This window comes from Monodelphis domestica, chromosome 4 (assembly GCF_027887165.1).
Source record: "Monodelphis domestica isolate mMonDom1 chromosome 4, mMonDom1.pri, whole genome shotgun sequence".
NCBI lineage: Eukaryota > Metazoa > Chordata > Mammalia > Didelphimorphia > Didelphidae > Monodelphis > Monodelphis domestica.
Window position 1 is genome coordinate 243550646 of NC_077230.1, and position 22774 is coordinate 243573419.

A 22774-nucleotide genomic window follows, 5' to 3' on the forward strand; every position below is an offset into this window, starting at 1 on the left:
CTATAAGTTTCAGGGGCAGCTAGGTAACACAATGGATAGTGCCAGGCCTGGAATCTAGCCTCAGATACTTCCTAGATGTGTGACCCTGGATAAGTCACTTAACCCTAATCACCTAGATCTTGCTTTCCTTAGAACTGATACTAAACCAGAAGGTAAAAGTTAAAAAAAAAAAGACTACAAGTTGCTGAGAAGATGCTTATCAGAAGTATATCAATGAAATTACAGGTCCAGGTTTTATCTATATTCCTTGAGAAAATGGGGTTCACCCACCTAAATGGGTGAGAGGTCCTAGTAAATAAATTCTAATCAAATAATATTAACCAGTATTTCCCAAACCCCTACTTACATTCTCAATTAATACACTAGGCACTATAGAAAGATAAAAAAAGAAATCATACTCATTCCTGCATTCCGGGTTATAGGCTCAGGCTAGTGGGAGGATAGGAGGAGAAGGAAACTGAAGTGCCAGCTAATACCCTGGCGATGTTGAGGCTTTAAGTGCTGAGAGAATATAAAATTGGTTGTGATGGAATGTCATTAAAGCAGGCTCTGTGGATAGTGCTGGTCCTAGAGTCAAGAAGATTCCTTTTTGGGACCTCAAATCTGGCCTCAGACATGCTAGCTGGGTGACCCTGAGACAATCACTGAACCTCTTTGCCTCAGTTCCTTCATCTATAAAAGGAGCTGAAGAAGAAAATGGCAAACCACTCCTGTAGGTTCGCCAAGAAAACCCTTATGGGGTCCCAAAGTGTCAGACAGACTGAACTATGTAATTAAAGCACTAGTTCCTAGAAGAGACAGAGATTTGAACCAGTTTTTCAAGGCAACAAGCATTTATTAAGTGCTGACTAAGTGCTAAGCCCTGAGGATGAAAGTACAGAACCCAAGAAAAACAGTTCTGGCCCACAAGGTCTAAAGAGAAAGATAATGCATACATGGGAGCTGGAAAGCAGGAGGTGTGGGAACCTTCGTGTTTGGGGTGGAGGCATCTCTGGTCTAGAGAACGGGAAGGAGGGGACATTCGAGAAGTGGAGATGGAAAAAGAAGCACGTTTTTAGAATCAGGACCCTCACGTGAGAGGACCTCAAACGTTCAACCTCTACATGAAGGGTGAAGTTGGAGCCATGTTGTAGAGTAATGAAGAATGAGAGGGATGAGTCGATAGGATCCTAAATCATACGTAGGATTGTAGATCGAGAGCTAGAAAATATCTTAGAGCCCATCTAGTCCAACCCCTTTATTTTACAGATGTAGAAACTGAGTTCAGGCAGTTTTCAATGACTTGCCCAGGTTCACCCAAACTAATTCAAACCCAGGTCTTTCTGACTGGAAGTTACGTTCTTGCTCCTGCACCATCTCTGCCTCTCAGTCTTTAAAAATCCAGCGGAGGGATTTGGATGAGAAGCCATAGGCATCCCAGAGGACTGTGGGTTCATGAGGAGGGCTGTGATAAGAATAGTGTTTATGGCCTGTTGCTCTAATAGCTGGATACTAGGAAGTTGGGAAAGGGAGAGAGAACTTTAAAGTATCCAAAGAACTGAGCTCATACTTCAATGATGTGTTTCCTCGAGCCTCAGCATCCCAGGGCCGTTAGCAGGCCAATGTGTGTGAAAGACTGTCTTGTTTTCTTTTTTCCCTCCCAACAGGACATGCTTTTCTTTCTAAATCAAAAAGGGCCCCTCACGAAAGGCATTTTCAGGCAATCTGCGAATGTCAAATCCTGCAGAGAGCTGAAGGAGAAACTTAACTCAGGAGCAGAGGTGCACCTAGACTGTGAATCCATTTTCGTGACAGCATCCGTCTTAAAGGTAGGAAAAGGCTCCAGACCTGCTCTGTGACTTAGAGAAGACGAAAACACTGTGTGGCTGGCTTGCTTTATTCTGAATGTTCTGGCCCATTTGCATGAAACTTGATTAGATTCACATACTCTGGGGAAATAAATAAATAAAGCTTCCCCCAAATGTAATTGAAGTTGGCACCCACAGACTTTGAAAGCCTCCACCTACAGATGCCATGAGCCACTGCAGGCAGCTTCCCTAACATACTATAACACTTCTCTCTGTACCACCTACTCTTTTTTGCCACCTCCCCTCCCTCTCTTCCACCCCCACAGTGAATGTTTCCTTGGAAAATTTTTTAATCTACTTTAATTCTGAAATAGTAAAATTGCTTCAAGATGTATGGTATTTGTATAGTTTCTCCCCTCATTTTTTCTTCACTTAAGAAATACAAAAGTGAAATAGAAATTCCTGGAGCAGCAAGGACCAGTGCCTCTTACTCTCCTAATTACAGAGATGGGAGAGGCCTTAATTATGACCTAGTCCAGTCCCATACTCTTTACAGATAAAGAAATCAAGACCCAGAGAAGACTCTATCTTGCCCAACTTTATCAGCCTTTGAGATTCTCTTCCTTTCTCGCTCATCCAGTTCCACTTTCTAAAATCTTCTGCATGGTTATATAATAAATGCTGGTAAACTTAGTCTATTTTTCTAAAAATGTCTTCCTTCATAAATTTGTCACAAACTTGGAATGCAGCAGCTAGAATCAATGGCTACTTCATAGAGGGTTTTGAGGGAAAGAAGGTCCAGATAGCCATTCTGCCATCAATCAAGGATTTACTCATCACCAGACTACAGATGCCCTGGAATAGCAGAAGTTCTATATTCCTATTTCAGGATAGAGAAGTAAAAAGAAGAAATGAGGGAAGAATGGAAAGTTAGATAGTCAAAAAGCATATATTAGGGGGCATCCGGGTGGCTCAGTGGATTGAGAGTGAGGTCCTGGGTTCAAATTTGGCCTCAGATACTTCCTAGCTGTGTGACCCTGGACAAGTCATTTAACCCCCATTGCCTAGCCTTTTCTGGTCTTCTGCCTTAGAACAATACCCAGTATTGATTCTAAGATGAAAGGTAAGGGTTTAAAAAAAAAAAGCATATATTAGCATCTTCTCTGTGCTTAGCACTGTACAAAGTAATGGAAATATACAACAAGTAAATAAAATACAGTCTATTTTCAAGAAGTTTACCATTTCATGCAGGTAGATAGCATGCCAACAACTACATGCAAACAAGATATTTATGAAAGCTCTGGAGGTAATCAACAAAGGGAGAAGCATTGGCTTTTTTTTTAAGCCTTTCCCTTTCTTAGTTTCAATTCAGAGACAGATCACACAGGACAGATTTGAGCATTAGGTTTAAGGGAGATCATGAAAAACTTTGGGAGAACTCTATCTCTTCTTTTCTCACAAGTAACCAACTGCATCTTTAGTTTAATCTTATTAAGTGAGTTTTTACAAGTCATCATTTCTTAACAAATGGACTGTGACAAATATACATGTTTAATCTGATACGTATCAAACTGGTGCTTTAAGAAAATGCAATGCAATCTGCTTTTTTTTTCCTGGCATTTTAACAAGTAACTAAATATGTGAGCTTCCTAGTATTCTCTACAGATTACAATATACCCACATACAGAATTCATGGCATCTTGCCAGTGTTTTGGAAGTATTTAATCAGTTATGAGTTTCTGTATAGACCCATCCCATCTAAAATCATTAGTTCCACAAAAATGAAGTTTTAGGTGAAGCAGTGTTGCAAGAGAGCAGTTACATTCATTTTAGTGGTGTTATGAAAGGATGATTGGTTTCTGATCAGCCAAAATTTGAACTATAAAGCTTGAAATCAATCTTTATAGAGAACTGAGATTGAGCCAGTCTGTTCTTGAGATGTGGAAACCTCACACACCATGTCATCAGAGAGAACCCTGAGGCTTTCTCTTCTAGACAGCCAAATGAGGAAGATGAACCAGAGATGGCAGACTTGAGAGACAAAAAGTCAAAATTTCAGCAATTTTCTGGTCTTTCTTTCCCATGAATCCCCTCTTCCCTTTTCTGGAGGTGGAACTAGAAAAGATGATGGTCAGATATGATTAATCTCCCCCAAGGGACATACCCAAGGAAAAGTGCTGAAATATGATAATGATTATAGTGGTGGTGATGATGGTGCTGGTGCTAGCTAACATTTCTATGGATCTTTACGGTTTGCAGAGTGCATTACAAACATTATCTCCTTTAATTCTCACAACAACCCTGGGAAGTAGGTGCTAATATTATCCTTATTTGGATAAGGTAATTTAATAGAGATAAAACCTAGGGATTCAGTTGCAGGTCCTGACCTTCTTCAAGAGCCTGAAGGGCAATAAATAGAACAATGAACCTACAGATTTTTTTTAAGATCTTACATTGTTTCTATTTATTCATTTTTTATATTCCAGAGCATCAAAATAAGAGTAATTAACTTGATGCCTCTTCATTCAAAGTAAGGCTATCATTACTTTCTTAGAACACAGACCTTATAAGTGAACTATTTATATAATAAATACTGTACCTGATAAAAGATTAAAGCTAGCACTGAGCCCAGTAGAGCTGGGATGGACCAATGGACCATTATTCTCCGGGAATGATGATGAATGGGAAACCCTGACCTCCAGGCAGGATGAATGGATATGAAATGATTGATGAGCCATTGAAACTTTGTGTAAGATTATTCTGTCTCCTCAGTATGGTCTCTTAGTTTACCCTATAACCTTTTATAGGGTAACAAACAACAATATTGTAATGGCTGATGGAATTGCTCTTTAAAAATAATTTGGGGATACAAACGACCTCCTAGCATGCTTCTCTTAAAGAAAAGAAGTCTGCATCCAGTTGAGGAAGGATAAAAAAGATCAAGGTGTATTTAAGACTTTGGGATCTCATACAGAGGAGAGAGAATAGATTTTGTTCATTGGAAAATAAAAATAAAAACAAACCCATGTGGACAATTACATTTCCCCTCCTCCCAGAGTGGTGAGGATCTGAGGAGATAAGGTATCTAGAAGACTCTTTGTAACCACGAGGGGCTATTAGCCCTTCCATTTCTGTGAAGCATAGAGACTTAGGTGAGGCATCTCCCAAAGCATCCAATTTACCCATGTAAACAAGGACAAAAGCAGATAAAACTCAGTTCGGGTGGTGGAGCGAGTGTTGGCTAGACAGCAATTCAGCTGTTGCGGACCGGCTTTATGGGTTGTTCCAGCCCTGGGGAGCCAATTGAGCTGTAAGAATGCCTGTTCCAGGTTGCTCGGGGCCTCTCCCCCTGTTTTTCTTAGCATTCGTTTATTCGGCCCTGTTGGCCCCTTGCCATGCCTCTCTCCCTGGGATATTCTTTAATATATCAGCAGTAAGGAGAACACTTCATGCCATTGAAGTGAGAGAGGCTTGTTAACATGTCAGCTCGGGTTTTATATGCTGTAGGAAAATCAGAGTTAAGTGCTGCATAAATAAGGAGCCTGGGGTGTGTGGGTCAGTACATTCTGTAAAAGACAAAAGCTGGCCTTTTGATTCCGAGCGGTACCCAATTGGGGGGTTTCACCCAGGTTATCAGAGGCAGCATGTTCTTAGGCATCGCTGCCAGAGCAGAAAACATGCGAGTTCTGAAGCCGGACGGACGCTCCGGTGTGTTTTCCGCTTGCTGGGGAACCCGCAGGACAGGAGTGGGGCTTGGTTTCAGGCTTGCCCTTCCCAAGGCACACAAGAGCGTGTCTAGTATGGGACAAATTCAGCCAAATGTTCCACCGGGGAAAACCAGGGATGGAAATAAAGGCGAGTGATTGCCTTGACTTCAGTGGGCTCAGTGCAGCGTCACCATATTTTATAGAACAGAAAAATCAAGAGGCTGGCTAGATAATAGGAAAACACCGGTAGTATAATAAATAATTAGGGAAAGACTCACAGTGGATTTTTGTTCTGGTTGTAGCAAAGGCAAATAACTATGTTTTCATCCCCCAGTCAACTAATTAAATGCCTAATTAAAATGCCTCAGCCAGTACCTTTGAAAAAATCATTTTGTTCTCCCTCTGTGTGGGGCCTCATTCCTTTAAATTGCCAGCAGATATTGCAGAAGTGCCTGGTTATAGATGGATCGAGTGATGTTGATTAGGTTCCAGAAATACGGCTTGTGTTGGACTAGATCAGTCAATGAGCCAAGTACCTGCCATGTGCCCAGGCACTCTGCTAGGTGCTAATCCTTACTTACAATGACCTTAAATTCTATTGGAAGTAAGTATAAAAGGATGGCTGGGTGGCTCAGTAGATAGAGAACCAAGACTGGAGATGGAAGTGCTGGGTTCAGATGTGGCCTCAGACACTTCCTAGCTGTGTGACCCTGGGCAAGTCACTTAACCCCCATTGCCTAGCACTTACAGCTCTCCTGCTTTGGAACCAATACACAGTATTGATTCTAAGACAGAAAGTAAGGGTTTTTTTTTTAATTACATATAAAAATAGAAACAGCATAAATACCAAGTTAATCAATATAAGTAGGCTTATTAGGCATGCATGCATACACAATGCAAGATGGGAGGCACTAGCATCTGGGAGATTGGCAAAATCTTCATATAGAAGTTAGTACTGAGCTGCATCTGAAAGGAAGAGAGGGATTCTAAGGCAGAGCCAAGGAGGGGGTACATCCTAGGCATGAGGGATGGCCAGTGCAAAGGCATAGAGATGAGAAATAGAATGTAACAATGAGTGAGCAAGGAGTTAAAAGGTCAGTTCAGCTGGCCCTCGAGCACTAAGGTTTCCTTAAACTCTGGTTTTGTTGTTCAGTATCATCTAACTCTTAATGACCCCATTCGGGGTCTTCTTGGCAGATATTAGGGTAGTTTGCCTTTTCATTCTCCACCTCATTTTACAAAGGAGGAAACTGAGGTAAGCAGGCTTAAGTCATTTGCCCAGAGTGACACAGCAAATAAGTGTCTGGGGCCAGCTTTGAACTCCCAAAGAGGAGTCTTCCTGACTGCAGTCCCAGTCTCTCAACTGGAGAATTTGTAATATTTGGACTGAAGTTGAGTTAAAATCCTAATTTTTTCACTTGCTTCTTGGGCAAATCCCTTTACACTCACTAAGCCTCCGTTTCCTATAAATGAGGTGGTTGGGCTAGACCATGTCTACTCTAAAAATATATGGTGTGACTACACGCTATGCCCACAAGATATGCAGAGTTCTAAGAAATGGGGAAGCTGCCTGTTAAAAAAAGAAAGAACATTGCATTAGAAAGCAGAATGTCTTCATTGGAATCTTGGTTCTGTCACTTTGTCTCTTTGACTTTGGAAGAATCATAGAAGGGTTTTGAGCCTCAGTTTCCTCCTCTGTAAATTGCCAGTAATAACATTTGAATCCTCTTCCTTGTACATTTAAAGCAAGAAAGCACCGTCCTTTTAAGTGGCTCCCACTGAAAAAATATAAGCATGTAAAGAAGACAAGAACTATTCACATTTTCTCTTTTTAATCCCCACTGCCCAGCACAGTGCCTGACATATAATAGACACTAAATAAATGCTTAGATTATGTCTTTTTTTTTAACCCTTACCTTCCATCTTAGAATCAAGACTGTGTAATGGTTCTAAGGCAAAAGAGTAGTAAGGGTTAGGCAATGGGGGTTAAGTGACTTGCCCAGGGTCACACAGCTAGAAAGTGTCTGAGGTCAGATTTGAGCCCAGGACCTTCCATCTCTAGGCCTCGCTCTCAATCCACTGAGCCACCCAGCTGTCCCCTATGTCTTCTTATTATTAACAATAACCACCATTATTATGAACAGCATGGCATAATAGCTAGAGAGCCAACTTCAAGAAGCCCTGGATTCCATTTCCACCTACTAAACATACTTCCTGTGTGACCCTGAAGAAGCCACTTATATTCTCACTGACCCAGACAATTTACTAAGATAATAAACTGTGTAACAGTTGCTAAAATCTACTTTGGTAAATGGAGTCATTCCATCGTGAGAGCTCCCTATCCACCAAATCTCAGTTCTGGTTTTTTTTTTTTGTTTGTTTGTTTGTTTTTTAATCCTGCTATTGGATAGCACAGTAGACAGAGCTCCAGGCTATAATCAGGAGGTCCTGGATTCAAATATGGCCTCAGACACTTCCTACCTGTGTGACCTTAGGCTAGTCACTCAACCTCCATTGTCTAACCCTTTCTGACTTTCTGCCTTACAATCTGATACTGAGACACAAGATTAGGGTTATTATATTTTTTTTAATCCTACTACTGTGAAAACAAGCAGACATATTCCATTTGCATGGAATCCCTCCCTTTCCCCTACTCTCTTTAACTAAAAGAATGAAAAACTATCCTGAAGCAGTCCTTAAGTACTCCCATCAGGTATTGCTTTACTTAAAAAGAAGGGAACCACATCAAACTGTTTTTGAAAGAGTGTTGTGAGACCCCCCAGCTTTGATTCCCTGGGCCTTCGAGCCAAAGTTCACATCCCACTGCCCTCCTCCCCCCCCTCCCCACTCTCAAGTGAACTTGAAAGTTTTGCTGGTGACCTGGCCTCTGCTCTGGGAGAGGAGGAAGCGCTGGCTCGCCAAGGCCTGCAGCTTGTCTTGAGGATTATAATTCAGGGCCTGCCGACTAGGAAACCCTGACTTTGATTTCAGGTCTTCTCCTCAGCTGGGATGGCAGCTGAATTTCATAACTTGTTATTCCAGCTGTGGCAGAGTTCATTGAGATGTTAGGAGTCATTATCTTTCAAGTGTAAGTTTGAGATTTAATGGTGTTTTTCTTCAAGACAGATCATTGTATGTTTTCTACTGTGACTCCAAAAGGGACTCATTCCCGTATTTTGGAGTAACAGATTTTTTTTCTGGTCTCTTTTCTAAAACTGGCTTTTAAAGCAGCCAGGGCACCTTGGTGACGGTGGGGATCTGGGAGGTTTACAGAGGAAAGATTCACTTCTACAGTGATGGAAACAAGCTAGTTCCCCCAGAGGTGGGATGGAGCTAGAAAAACTGGAACTTGTCGCCCATCCCATGAATAGCTTTCTTCAAAGATTGGGTGAACCAGGAGATGAAGTAAAAGGATGTTTTGTAAGGGTTGGGGGTTGTTTTTTTAATTCCACATATCTGTTGGTTTAGAGTAACCATTGTCTTCTTGTGTCCCTGTCTCCAAAAATAATTACCTTGTTAGACTATAAACTAGGCTATTATTGTTGTTGGTTCATTTCTAATTTGTACCTCTCCCTGCCTCTACCGATGAGTCTTTATTTAGCTTACATTCCCTCCTAATAGGAGATCTGACAGCAGAGCTGCTGGCTTATCCTCATTTATCACTGTAGTAACTAATGGTAGGTTTCTCTGTAAAGAAAATCTCATACATGTAGATTTAGAAGAAATCTTAGAGGTTCTCTAATCTAGCCCCCTCATTGTACAACTGAGAATGCTAAGGCCTAAAGAGGTTGTGTCTTCTCCAATGTCATAGTTAGGAAGTGGCATGACATCTTAGAATCAATTCTGTGTATTGGATGCAGGCAGAGGAGCAGTGAGGGATAGGCAAGGGGGTAAAGTGGTGACTTGCCCAGGGTCACACAGCTAGGAAGTGTCTGAGGCCAGAACTCTGAGCCTGGCACTCTATTCACTGAGCCACCTAGCTTTGCCCTCTGCTGTATCTTCTTTGATCCATATCTTAGCCAACTGAACTCACTGGCCTCAATCCAGGAAATAATAATTTAGTAAAGGGGGAGGGGAGAAACAGCCTAAAAACTAATGTTTGATGATGGACTCATTCCCAGAGACCTTAATGACAGGCTCCTTGGGGAATGATTGTGTCACATTCTTATGCTCCCACCCACCATTACATTCCCCAAGGGCCTTTTAATGGCTCAGTATTCATGTGGACATAATAAGCCAGTTGGTGCATATGAGGCACTGAGGGTAATCTATAGTGGGCATGAAAGAAGAACTGTGGGGAAAAGAGGTTCCAATTCTAATCAAAAAAGAGTGAGGAAGTCATTGCTATATCCAGCCAGATTTCACTGCAGAAAAAAAAAAGAAAAAGCAGAGGCTGGCATTTCTAGAAGTGATTTCAGAACCAAGGAATGAAAGCAAAACAAAACAGTAGATCTTGTGGATAGATGATGATCACTTCTGCCCTCAGGACCAGTAGCCTCCCTCTTTCAGGTTGCTCCGGGACCTGGACATCCTAGACCTGACAGCCAGGTATAAATGTCCTTTCTTGGGGGCCAGACAGAGATTGGAGGGAGCACCAAGACTTCAGGAGTGCTGTAAACTATGGGTATCAAACTTAAAGTGAAATGGAAACCACTAACCCATACATCAGGATCCCTGCCTTAGAACACTATATATTAACATTATCTTTTGTTTGTTTTTGCTAACTACTTCCCAATTACATTTTAATATGATTTAGGCCACATTCAGGAATGTTGTGGGCAGATTTGCAAGCTGCATGTTTGATACCTCTTCTGTAAACCATTCTTCCTATTAGACTATGGATGCATTACAGCTCCAGTGTCTTTTCTTAAGATCATCATCACTAGGAAAAAATATCAAGCTATTTAATCACACTGGCATAGAAGGAAAGAAAGGTGTGCAAAATATTATATGATACCCTTGACAGTGGTAGTCTGGTTTATAGCCTAACAAAGCAATACGACAGCTACTCCTCAGGCTAGCACTGGAGAGTTTAAGTATCATAAATTAATAGGTCTGAGTAAGTGTTTTTCCTCACCACCTTCACTTTATGAAGTGTTGTAAATTTTCCAGGCCACCCCTTAGTAAGCCAGTACTACCATTGTCCTCATCTATGCCCAACTGGCCAGAAGTATATTCAGGTTGAATCATGGATCTATCTAACTATAAGTATATAAATTTCCCTCTGTTTTCTCTGATTTTGACAGATGTGTCTGTTCAGGTCCAAAAGTTATGAGAGACAAGATTGCAGCAATCAAAAGAACACACAATAGGAAATTTGTCTGTGTGTACATGTGTGTGTGTGTGTTTTTAATATTTCCCCCTCCCAAACCAATCTTCTGTGTTTTTCTTAAAAAGAGAGTAGAGCTAATGCTGTTCACCTGAAATGGAGCTCATTCGAACCCAGGAGTAGGCATCATAGTATGTTTTTAATTTAGTACCTTTTTCGCCAAGAATTGTCCCAAGTATTTTGCCCTAGTGCTCATAACATCTCTACAAGGGAGCTAAAATTGAAGCAATTTAATGTCCAAGCTTATAAGGAAAAATAGGGAGGGAGAATAGGTGTAATTTATGTTTTATTTTCTTAAAGTAAATAAGTTTCCACCAGAAAGTTCTGATAGGTAAGTTTGATAAATCAGCTGATTTTTAGTAGGATTTCCTGCAAAGTTTTGCTCCTCCATTTCCTCCAGATGATAATTTAAATCCTGATTAAACCCATTTTCTATCTGGAAAAAAACTGAAGAAACAACTGCATGCTCGCGTTTGTTCACATCAGTGATGGTGTAAACACCAGACCAGTGATGGTGAACCTTTTAGAGACCAAGTGCCCAAACTGTAACCCTCACTTCACATGTGAGCCACCCCCTTACTCCAGACAGGAGAGGGAGGAAGTGCTCCTGCTGGGCTTTTGGGCAGAGGGGCAGGTGATAAGAGAATTGTCTTCAGGTACATGTGGAGGGGGGAGGGGAGCAGCCATGTCCAGCACACATGCCACAGATTTGCCGATGTGGCCCTAGACTCACTGCCTCTTGAGCTTAGGGTGGCTGAGGAAGAATGGGAGGAAGAAAGGCAATAGGAGAGGTAGTGTCCACTGAGCTATCTGCAAAGTACTTTCTCTAAACATCTTATTATGTGGATGTACTCCATCATAAATATGATATCTTAAAAGTGTCTTTTGTTTTTTCCTTTTCTCTGATAAAGGATTTCCTTCGAAACATTCCAGGAAGTATTTTTTCATCTGATCTTTATGACCAGTGGGTCTGTGTCATGGATCAAGGGAACGATGAAGAGAAGATAAACACAGTTCAGAGGTACTTCTCAAAAATGCACATAGATAAAGGAGACTCTGGGAATAGAAAAGATTTACAATGTATGGGCTTGTATGCTAAAAGAAAGTAGACTTCAACTCTTCAAACCCCTGGGAAGTCATATGAAAATAGATTAAGAGACGTAGCACTATCTTTGTTGTTAATCTAGAACCCTGGACCATAGCAAAACCTCTGGGTATTTGAAAGTGAAACAGAAATAACATGTGACAAAAATCCATGATAATATGGAAGTCCCTTTTCTACTAGCTTTCTGATGGCAAAAAAGCATCAGACGGAAGTGACCTCATAAGCTGACAAGCTTCATATTTACTGGCCCTAAAGTACTAGAAATTGTGAATTTTAACATTAAGCACCAAAAATCTCCCATCCAGGGGGAAAATCCTGGCAGGACTAATCACCTAACATTAGCCACTATAGAGGTATGTAGGAAGAGGTCTTCCTGATGACACATTTTCCAAGGAATGTTTTCAATGATGTAAAATATTTACAAGAATCACAAGTGTGTTTGTATCACATGTTGCATGCTATTTAGATACATTCCCCTTAGTACAATTTTGTCTCGGGCATTTTCAAAATTTGAGTACTGAATCACCTACCTGCTTTCATTTATAGAAACTCCCTCTTTTAGAACTGAAGCCAGCGTTGGGAAAGGAGAAAGACATATAATTGGAAAAAAGATTGGAACTGGGGGAAGTCTGAAAATCACCCAAAACCATTGATCATGAAACAAAAATTTGGAGGTGCTTTTCAGAAATGCTTGACACACATAGGGAGCAGCTAGGTGGCTCAATGGATTGAAAGTCAGGTCTAGAGATGAGAGGTCCTAGGTTCTAATCTGGCCTAAGGCACTTCCCAGCTGTGTGACCCTGAGCAAGTCATTAAACCCCCATAGCCTAGTTTTTACTGCTCTTCTGCTACTGCTTTACTGCTCTTACATTGAGAAAGGAAAGAAGGAAGGAAGGAAGGAAGGAAGGAAGGAAGGAAGGAAGGAAGGAAGGAAGGAAGGAAGGAAGAGAAGAGAAGAGAAGAGAAGAGAAGAGAAGAGAAGAGAAGAGAAGAGAAGAGAAGAGAAGAGAAGAGAAGAGAAGAGAAGAGAAGAGAAGAGAAGAGAAGAGAAGAGAAGAGAAGAGAAGAGAAGAGAAGAGAAGAGAAGAATTGCCATTCCTGGCAATGAATCATACCAATCTTTATAAATCAGCATCCACAGGTTTGTTATCAGTAAGTTAGTAACATTTATTAAGTACCTACTCCATTCCAGGCACAATACTAAGTGCTAAGACTACAAAGAAAGGCAAATGGTAGAATCTGCTCCCAAGGATCTCATAATCTAATCAGGAAGTGCATGTGAAAATACTTGGATTTGGTGAAGCAACTAGGTAACTCAGTGGATAGAGAGCTAAGCCTGGAAATCTGATATCTTGGTTTCAAATATGGCTTCAGACACTTCCTAACTATGTGACTGACTCTTGGCAAGTTACTTAACTTCCATGGCCTAGTCTTTACTACTCTTCTGCCTAAGAATCAAAATGAATTGATTCTAAGAAGAAAGTAAGAGTTAAAAAAAAAAACAAACAAACTTGGATTTGGGAAGAAGGAAAAACATTAAGGAAGCCAGTGTCACTAGAGCTCAGAATATAGAAGAAGGAGTATATAAGGTGTAAGAAGACTAAAAATGTAAACCAAGGGTATACAATAGAGGAGCCAATGTCTTCTACCATCCAGGGATATAAAAGTATTTATTCATTGATTGATCAAGTGTGGTCACAAAGGTACCAGTATTCCTTTGCAAGTGAAGAAATGACATAAAGAACTTCCACACTACCCCCTTAGCCCTAATGATGGTTACCAGTTATGAAATTTGGTCCAGATAAACAAGTCGGTTATAGTCCAGTCCCAATTGCAAGTTATATATTAATGGGGGCTCAAAATTCTCCATAAGAAGTTGGATTACAGTTTCCTACCTGGGATGTGAAGACATTTAATGCATAGGGTCACAACAGAAGGACAAGCTCACATGAGAAAGTGGAGCAGGAAAGGGAAGTGACTTTTGCTTGGGCAGATTGTAAAAGTCAGAGGAACTAAAGAACAAATTCTTTGGATAAACCTAGTAGAATTAACTGGCAAGGGTTGGCTCTTATTCATAGATAGCATTCCAGCATTGCTTCCTTGGAAATGAAGTAACACATTAAATTTAATTGCTGTTGAATTTCATCACTAAGCTTTTGTGAATTTTTTGCCTCGCCATATTCTGGAATGTTATGGGACTGTTGGTGGGGAGGGGTATTTGTGTGAGTGTGTCTATGTTTGTATAAAAGTTTAGTTTACCTAAATTAAACCACATTGTACTAGTTTCAGAACAATCTTCCAGGCAACATATATTTTACGACATATACATTTCTGCATTCTTTTGCACTTTCATTGGGTTATGAACATAGCATATGAAAAACATACTGTTCTCTTTTCCAACTTTTTTTTTAATGAGTTCATAAACCAAATGACTTACTTTAAGGACATCTTTTTTTTCCTCCTCCAATTTTTAGGTTAATAGAACAGCTTCCTAGAGCTAATGTCGTTCTCCTGAAGTATCTGTTTGGAGTATTGCACAGCATTGAGCAACAATCTGCATCTAATCAAATGACAGCATTTAATTTGGCAGTGTGCATTGCCCCCAGCATTCTTTGGCCACCATCTTCTGCCAGTCCTGAGCTAGAGAATGAATTCACCAAAAAGGTACCTTGAGTTTAATTCTTCCCTAAGCATCTAAAGACTTTCTCAATTGTTTCAATCTGAGCATCAATTTTTAAAGGTTTGGAAAATACAGATATAGATAGATAGATAGATAGATAGATAGATAGATAGATAGATAGATAGATAGATAGATAGATGCACAGTTCTATACAGCCACTTAAAAGTTGTACTTTACCCAGATGGAATTTAATCTGGAGTTTTGTTTTTCTTATCCCAGCCTGCAACAGAAGTGGAGCAGTAATAGCAGTGGGGTCATTTCTCCCCTTTGAGCTCAGGGGGGTAGAAGAGCACCTGAACTGTGGAGAGAAAAGACTCCTATGTTGCCTTTCAACATCCTGCTTGAAGCTAGAGCTGCCAAGATAAAATAAAACAGACCTTGCCCTCAAAGAACTTACATTCTGTAAAAGAAGATACGTACACAAAAGCATATGCAAAATAGAAATACATGATAATTTGGAGGAGGCAGGCAGAGAAACTAGCAGCTGGGGGGAATCGGGAAAGGCCTCGTGTGGGATGTGGTGCTTAAGCTGAGTTTTCAAATAGTCTTGTTAACTAACAAACTCAGTTGCCATTTCAAGATGTTCTCCTAGCTCTCCTAGCTCTGTACACAGCCTACAAGCTGTGAAATGGTCCAAGGACATACTATTGAAGCATTATATATAAATGCAATAAATATGGAGACACAGAAAGCCCACAATGGGGGCTAGATAGATAGATAGACAGATAGACAAATAGACAGACAGACCTGAGGCAAGGCAGGTGAGAAAAATTATTTTACATTTGTCTCCACTCCTTTCAACCAAAATACACAAGTTATTCCTTCACGAGTTTGTGATAACTCATTTTCCTTGATACTAAAGTGAATTAAAGCAATTTTTACCTGCTTAGGATTTTACAAACCACTAAGAAATTGGTACATTTCTGGCTTCCTATAGGCATAGACATTAAGGCACTGACTAGATCTTCTGGAAAGTGTCATTTCATAGTTTTAAGTCCCAGGATTAAAAATAAAAAGTAGTCTTGAATCCTCTCAACTATATTTCATACTCAAGCTGCTACTGGGAAACTTCTGACTTTCCTCTGCCCTCTTTTGTATTTTTATGATATTGAGAAGGCATATTTCAAACAGGATGCACAGACTATGAAAAATGCCATCTCCTTTTTGCTTTTTCTCTTACAGGTCTCTCTACTTGTACAATTTCTCATTGAAAATTGCTGCAGGATATTTGGGGAAGAAATCACTTCCCTCTTGGGAGATATTTCAATCAGCTGCGACAGAGACAATGCCCCAGGTATGATGAGTCATTGAATTGATTTTTTCCTAAGAATACACTTCATACCTGTCAACTATTCCATCGTTATGGGGGATTGGGAATTGCTGAGAGCATAGTGGCCCTATGACTTTCAAAGAAGCCAAAGACTAGATTGAGTGGAAGATGAAGCTAAGATGGGAGTAGAGGAAGCTCAGACCACCAACTTTTCCATAAGACCCCTAATTTATTCACTAGCTATATGTGACAACCTGTTATGTTCCCAGTGGGGCACTGTTCAGGAGCATATGAGAAAAGAATAAAACTTGGCCCTTGCCTAGAAAAGTTGGTAATGGTACAGGGTACTTCTCTTTTCTTTTTGCAAAGAAGAAATATACTGACAACATATGCTAGGAAAAGCACTGAATTATGGGTCTAAAGGCCTAACTTCTCATTTGTCTTGAATATGACACAGATTTGCTCTTTGAACTTGGATCATTTATTCATTCTTTATATATCTTCTCTCTAAGAGTCTTCTTTTTTTAAACCTTCTTAGAATCAATATTGAATATTGGTTCAAAATAGAAAAGTGGTAAGGGTTAGGCAATGGGGGTCAAGTGGTTTACTCAGGGTCATATGGCTAAAATGTGTCTGAGGTCAGATTTGAACCCAGGTCCTCTGGACTCCAGGCCTTGAAACTATCTGTTATACCACCTAGTCACCACTAGCATCCTTTAAAAAGCCTGAAATGAAAACAGTGCCTGGACACTTCTGGAAGGACTCACTTTATGGTGTTGTTGGTTTTTTTTTTCTTAGCTCTATGACTCATCTTTATTATATTGAAGAAATCTTTTTAGAAAGAAATCCATTTAGTGAAAAACTGAGATAAGCAGAAGACAAAGAGAGGTGTTTATGCCAAGATAACTAAGGTCCTAGTTGTTCTTCATCTGAAATAGGAAAGATTATAAAAGCTACTTACCCCTTTTCTTCTGAAGAAAAGTTTGGAAAAGTGCTTAAGGAAATGAAAATCAAATATGAAAGCATTTTAGTTGTTATTTTTTTATTTGTAAAAGGAAAGAATAATCATGAGCAGTATTGTCAGCATAATTTTATGATAAGTACTTACTACATGAGCTATAAGTTAACTTAATTTTCATTCGTTCACAGGTATCTCTTGCTTCCAACTGAATGACTCTTCCTATGACAGCTTAGAAAATGAGCTGAATGATGACGTAGATGCTCCTTGCAGTGACCTGGTCAAGAAACTGGGTCAGGACAGTCGCAGCATGGACTCTGTCCTAACGTTAAGTGACTGTGATTTAGACCAACCTGAATCAGAAGGCATTTTAACTCTGAGTGACTTTGACTTGGATCAGCCTAAAAATGAAGAAATCCAGCTGAAGCACCCTTCTAAATCCAAGCCACTGAGCATTTCAGTGGCATCCTACAGTAAAGTTTCAGCCCAAGCTCACTCCAAGAACGCTTCAGTTGGTACAAGGACACATGGTTTCTTGTCCACTGCAGCAGGAGATGCTCTGAAAAATTGGAGGAGACACAGGCGCTGCTCTGAGCCCAGCATAGACTACCTGGATTCCAAGCTCACCTATCTCAGGGAGTTCTATCAGAAGAAGCTCCGCAAGTCCAGTTGTGATGCCATTCTCTCCCACCGAGATGAAGATGGCCACAAACATCCCCACCTCTCACAAGGAGGTGACCAAAAGCTTATTAATCCAACCTCAGTCATTCAGACCGAAGTGGAGAAGAAAAATACCACAAACCAAAATGTTAAGAAGAAAGGCTTTTTTAGTCATGAAGGTACTCCAGTGAGACTGCCCTTCAAATCCAGATCTGTGGCCATTTCTGTGGCATCTTATAGTAACATTTCATTGCAGGATCATTCCAAGAGCCAAACATTTGGCATTGATCCATCTGCATACTCCCCCTCAAACACAGCACTTGGACTCAAAAGTTTGCAAAGACACAGGCGCTGTTCAGAGCCAAACATAGACTACCTAGACTGCAAGCTCACCTCTCTCAGAGGAGTTTCTCCAAAGAACCTACACAAGACAAGCTGTGATGTTGGCCTCTCTCTTGGAGATGAGGATTATCTCAAGCGTCATCAGTCTTTGCAAGTAGAAGGTCAAAAACTAATTAATCAGAGTTTGGTTATGGGGATCGAGGTGGGTAAGAGTAATGCCTCAAACCAAAATATGGAAAAGATGTTGCCTGTTACTCCACCACGCTTAAATATTTGCTCAAGAACTAGCTATTCTAGTTTGTCATCACCAGGAACATCACCATCTGGTTCTTCGGTGAGCTCTCAAGATAGTGCTTTTTCCCAGATTTCTGAACACTCGGTCTTTATTCCCACGGAAACCTCTTCACCTGTTGATTGCACTTTTTCAACTTCAAGAAAACAGGGGGAACTCTCTCTTGATTTGTACAGCCCTTTTTCTGGGATGGTCAGCCCTTCCCCAGGGCCAGCCAGTAGCCACCCACTTTGTATTAAAAAGGACAGTGTAGAGTGGGCTTCTCAAATGCATTCTGTAACTATTCACCCTAGCACTTGGCTAAGGAATGGAGTGGCCACTTTGAAAAACTGGTCTCTCAAAAAGAAGACAAAGGCATGCAGACAAGAGAGAAAGAAAATAAATTCCCTAAAAGGAACGTTGGAGCAGCCAGCATTTTCTTCCGAAGTCTCAGAAGCTGGCCTACTCCAAGATGCACTGGTGGATGCCCCTCTGAGACCCTCCAACCTAGTCAGTGCTGTAGAAACAGATGAGCCATGTCATCCCTATGGCCGCCAGGACTCTGAGGGCCAGTGTAGCTCTCAATTCAGTCCACTGGATGACAGATTTAAGCTCCAAACGAAGCCAACCAAGGAAGAGGAGGATGATAGCCAGTGTTCTCCTGGTGCTTGCCCCCCAGAGAATCCCTCCCTCCACTATTCTTTAACTCTAGAGAACACCTTGAACACAGCCCCTGATGCTGAGTGTCCAGAGACTGCAGTAGTTTGCAGTGATGAGTTTGGACATAAAACCAAAGCCATTTAACCAAAGTAAGACTGACATCCACAGGAATGACTGATTCAGTAACTTAAGTGACAATAGGTGCAGATTCCTTAATCAGATGCATGGTGTAGGTAGCCCAAGGACAACCACAGCTGATTTTTAGCATAATTAAAGAATTTTCTTTGTGGGGCATTAAAGTCCTTTGTGGGGGAGGGAGGGCCCAAATGCATTTTCCTCTGTATTCGAAAATTAGGTCACTGGGGTATTTGGGAAGCTCTTTTCTTTAAAATCAGGAATAAAATGGGTCCCTAATATGGACAAAAGGCATGAGCAGCATCCTGACAGAAGAGGCAGACTCTGCCGAGAGAAGTCTTATGTTAGCATCTTGTACCCAAGACTAAGGTCAAGGGACAGCAAATTAAGCCAGGTGGGAACCAGAGACCAGAAATAATTCCTATTCCAAGAGGTATTTATGCTGAGGACATAGAAACAGTTGAAAATGAAGAAAACCCAGGGGAGCTGTGGCCATGTAAGCACTCTGAGTACGGAAACAGCTAAGGTCTCTGGGCATCCTCTTTGACTGCGCAGTCATAGATTCATATATTTCTAGCTAGAAGGAACTCTGTATCCAGTCCAGTCTCCTCTTTTATAAATGAGATGGAGACCCAGAGAGGTTAATTAAGGCTTACCCAAGTCACAGATAATAAACGGCAGAGCCAGGTTTTGAACCCACATGCTCCCTTTGAAAGGGAAAAAAATGTATATAAATTTCACACATCCCCCAAACCCACAAAATTAAAATGTAAAAGATATTTACTGTGAAAGGTTTGGTTTTTTTTCTAACATTTCTTTCCATTTGAGTAAGATGTTTTACTCATTTTACTCATTTCTGCTATTGCTGCTGTCATCTTCTTGGTCGCTCTCATTGTTCTCTTAGAGAAAGTTGCACTCAGGTTTTGTGCAAGTTAGATTTAGAGGAAGAGAATATTTTGATAATTCACAAAGTCTCCAAAAGCCAGAGCTATGAGGAGAAAGGTTGGTATAGATCTGGGTGGTCAGTGAGAGGAACTCCTGCTTCACCTGGCCTTGTGGATAGCTCCTCCCCAGAAATGCACTTAGTTTCAATTTCCTCTGGTGTTTAATCCTATCCTTCTCTGTACTGGTGGTTCTTTATGTACTTGTCTTCCCCCTGTTTCCTGACTTATTGATTCCCCAAGAACAGGGACAGGGTTTTCATGGTAGCCCCCAGAGGGCTCCCAACATTTGTTTCATCAAATAGAGATATTGTCCTTTGTCATTCAAAAGTGACACACTCATGGCATCTGGCAGAAGCAGTACCTGAGGCTGATGGCTGGCTGTGGTCCTGCTCACCTTGCATCCATGGTCTTAATCATTTGTTCAGAGTGCAGTGCCTATTATCTTTCTAAGATGTTCCTTGTGACTGACTTCTCTCTTCCCAGACTGTTCAAAACCTTTGCCCAGGAAAAGTTGTCCCACCCCAATTACTGCTTCTAGGGGTATTTGGGGACTCAGAAAGCAAAGATGAGGCAGCTGGAGGGAAGAGAGCCAACACCTAAATAGGGGAGGTGAGAACAAAGGCACATCCTGCTTTTTGGACAGTCATTATGTCTCTGCCTTTCTGATTCCCATGAATTTTCCCACATCCTGGCCACCTCAGATTTATGGAAAATGAAAGTTTTGATCTCCGTTATTTTAAACCTGGATTGCCTCTGTATCTTTTCTTTTTTAAAAAACCCTTATCTTTTATCTTGGAATTGATACTAAGTAATGATTCCAAGGCAGAAGAGTGGTAAGGGCTAGGCAATTGGAAATAAGTGACTTGCCCAGGATCACATAGCTAGTAAATGTCTGAGACCAAATTTGAACCCAGAACTTCCCATCTCCAAGCCTGCCTCTATCCATTGACCCACATAGTTGTCCCTACCACTGTATCTTTAGCCACTTGGCTGCCCTCAGAAGAGTCACTTGTGACTCTCCTCAGCTGGCAGCCCCATTATCTGGTTTTGCCATTGAACATGAATACTTACTCACAGAGTTTCTCACCCCCTGAAACTCACAGTCTAAAATGGAACTGCCACCATAATTTTCCACAGTGCTCAATTCTTCAGCCTTATGTTGTCCTCTTCCCATTGACAGGCTCTCTGGTCAGGCACATTTCAATACCTACCCATGAGAAATTGCCTTGAACTCATGTTGTCACTTTGTTCTACCATCAAATGAATTGTTTGCGCAGTAACCAGCTATTTCCCATGATCTTCTTCAGTCAGGTCACTGGGAAACTCTCAAGACAAGCTCTCCTTCCTCTGCTATTTACTGCCAGACACAGTCTTTACCCAGATTATATATATATATATTTTTTTTTTTTGATGGCAAAACAGACAGTTTTCTCCAAGGCAAGAAAAAAGCTTTGGTATTAATGGAAGTGCCACCTCCTTCTGTTCATTTCAATTCAGTAAACAGCTGTTAAGAACCTACTATATGCCAGATCTAGGGCTACAAAGACAGAGAGCTACCACCCCTTCTTGGCTCCTGCTTTTCTGTTTAAAGGATGTCCTGTCCCTGCCCTCAAAACCATGATTCCTTGTCTGTCCATCAATAAACATAATCTCCAAAGCTGGCCTGGAACGATCCCCATTCTTTAAATGCTGGCCATCTCAGTCAGATCGGATGCCAGTTTTGCCCTAGGACATAAGTGTCTGTGAGTGTGTCTCTTGTGGTATAGTTATTATGTCTGTGAAATCACGAGACGCTTCCATTGCTGGAAGGTTAAGCTGCTATCAAAGCTGCGGATGGGAACGTGGTGATTGTGGCTTGGGATATCCTCTTGGAAAGAAGACGCTTCCTGCTTATGAACATTTTAGTTCCAAAGTTTCGATCTTTTCCATTTATTTCTTAACAACCTGATATGAAGTATTGAAGGAACTACTGTTAGCTGGATGCCAAGTCTCATCAGTAACCATTCCTATTGGGTAGAAATCATCTGTCGTGCTCCCTTAGCCGTCCTCTTGGTGTTTAAATGTGAATAGTTTGTTAATATGGCTGTAAAGTGTCCTATTGTATGATTCGCCGACAGAACACACATGTCATTTTATTATGCTGTCATCTTATAATATATTAAACTGATGCTTTATCTAAGATGCTTTGAGTTTGTATAATATGTCTTGATAAATTTTACTACCATATGTTATGGAATAAATGTGTATTTTTGTACTTGCAGAAACTGCTGCTAACTTTTAAAGTTATCTGGTTGTAAAGGCACTGGTCATAGTTATGTGTGAAGTCCATGCTGTACGTTGAAATAAAAGCAACATTTTACAAAGTCAAAGACAGCCAGCTAGTCAGTTAACAAGCATTTATTAAGTGCATACTTAAATACATTTTCCTTATTAATTAATGTATTTATAAATAGGGCAAGGCATTGTGCTAGGCACTGGAGCTATGGAGAAAGGCAAAAACAGTAGCTCAAGAAGCTCACAACCTCATAGGAGAGAGAATATGGAAACAACTATATATAAATAAGATCTATATAGGGTAGGGGCAACTAAGTGGCTAGAGAGTTGGACCAGGTAATGAAGAGAGGTCTTGGGTTCAAATCTAGCTTTGGATACTTAGCTATGCAACCCAGGAAAAGTCACTTAACCCCAGTTTCCTAGAAGAAGGTGAAGATTTTTTAAAAGATACAGGGTAAATTGGAGGTATCTCAGAAGAAAGGTCTAAATTAGGAGGGATTCAGAAAGCCTTTAAAAAAATAGTTACCTTTTTGTCTTAGTATAATTCTAAGACAGAGAACTGTCTGAGATCAAATTTGAACCCAGGTCCTTCTAACTTCAAACCTGGTATTCTATACATCAGGCTACCTACCTGCCTCTGGTGTAAACCTTA

The 22774-nt window shown here is 40.7% G+C and overlaps 1 protein-coding gene across 2 annotated transcripts in view; it reads left to right on the forward strand.

The window, feature by feature from the left end:
* ARHGAP20 (Rho GTPase activating protein 20) overlaps positions 1 to 22217 on the forward strand; it is a 160896-nt gene extending 138679 nt beyond the window's left edge. For both annotated transcript variants that reach the window (XM_056794424.1, XM_001381378.4), the window contains 5 exons: positions 1647 to 1808; positions 11735 to 11844; positions 14403 to 14592; positions 15791 to 15902; positions 17028 to 22217. In XM_056794424.1, coding sequence (XP_056650402.1) covers positions 1647 to 1808; positions 11735 to 11844; positions 14403 to 14592; positions 15791 to 15902; positions 17028 to 18913 — 2460 coding nt within the window. In that variant the 3' untranslated portion in view covers positions 18914 to 22217. The remainder of the gene's footprint in view (positions 1 to 1646; positions 1809 to 11734; positions 11845 to 14402; positions 14593 to 15790; positions 15903 to 17027) is intronic.
* Positions 22218 to 22774: the final 557 nt, after the last annotated feature.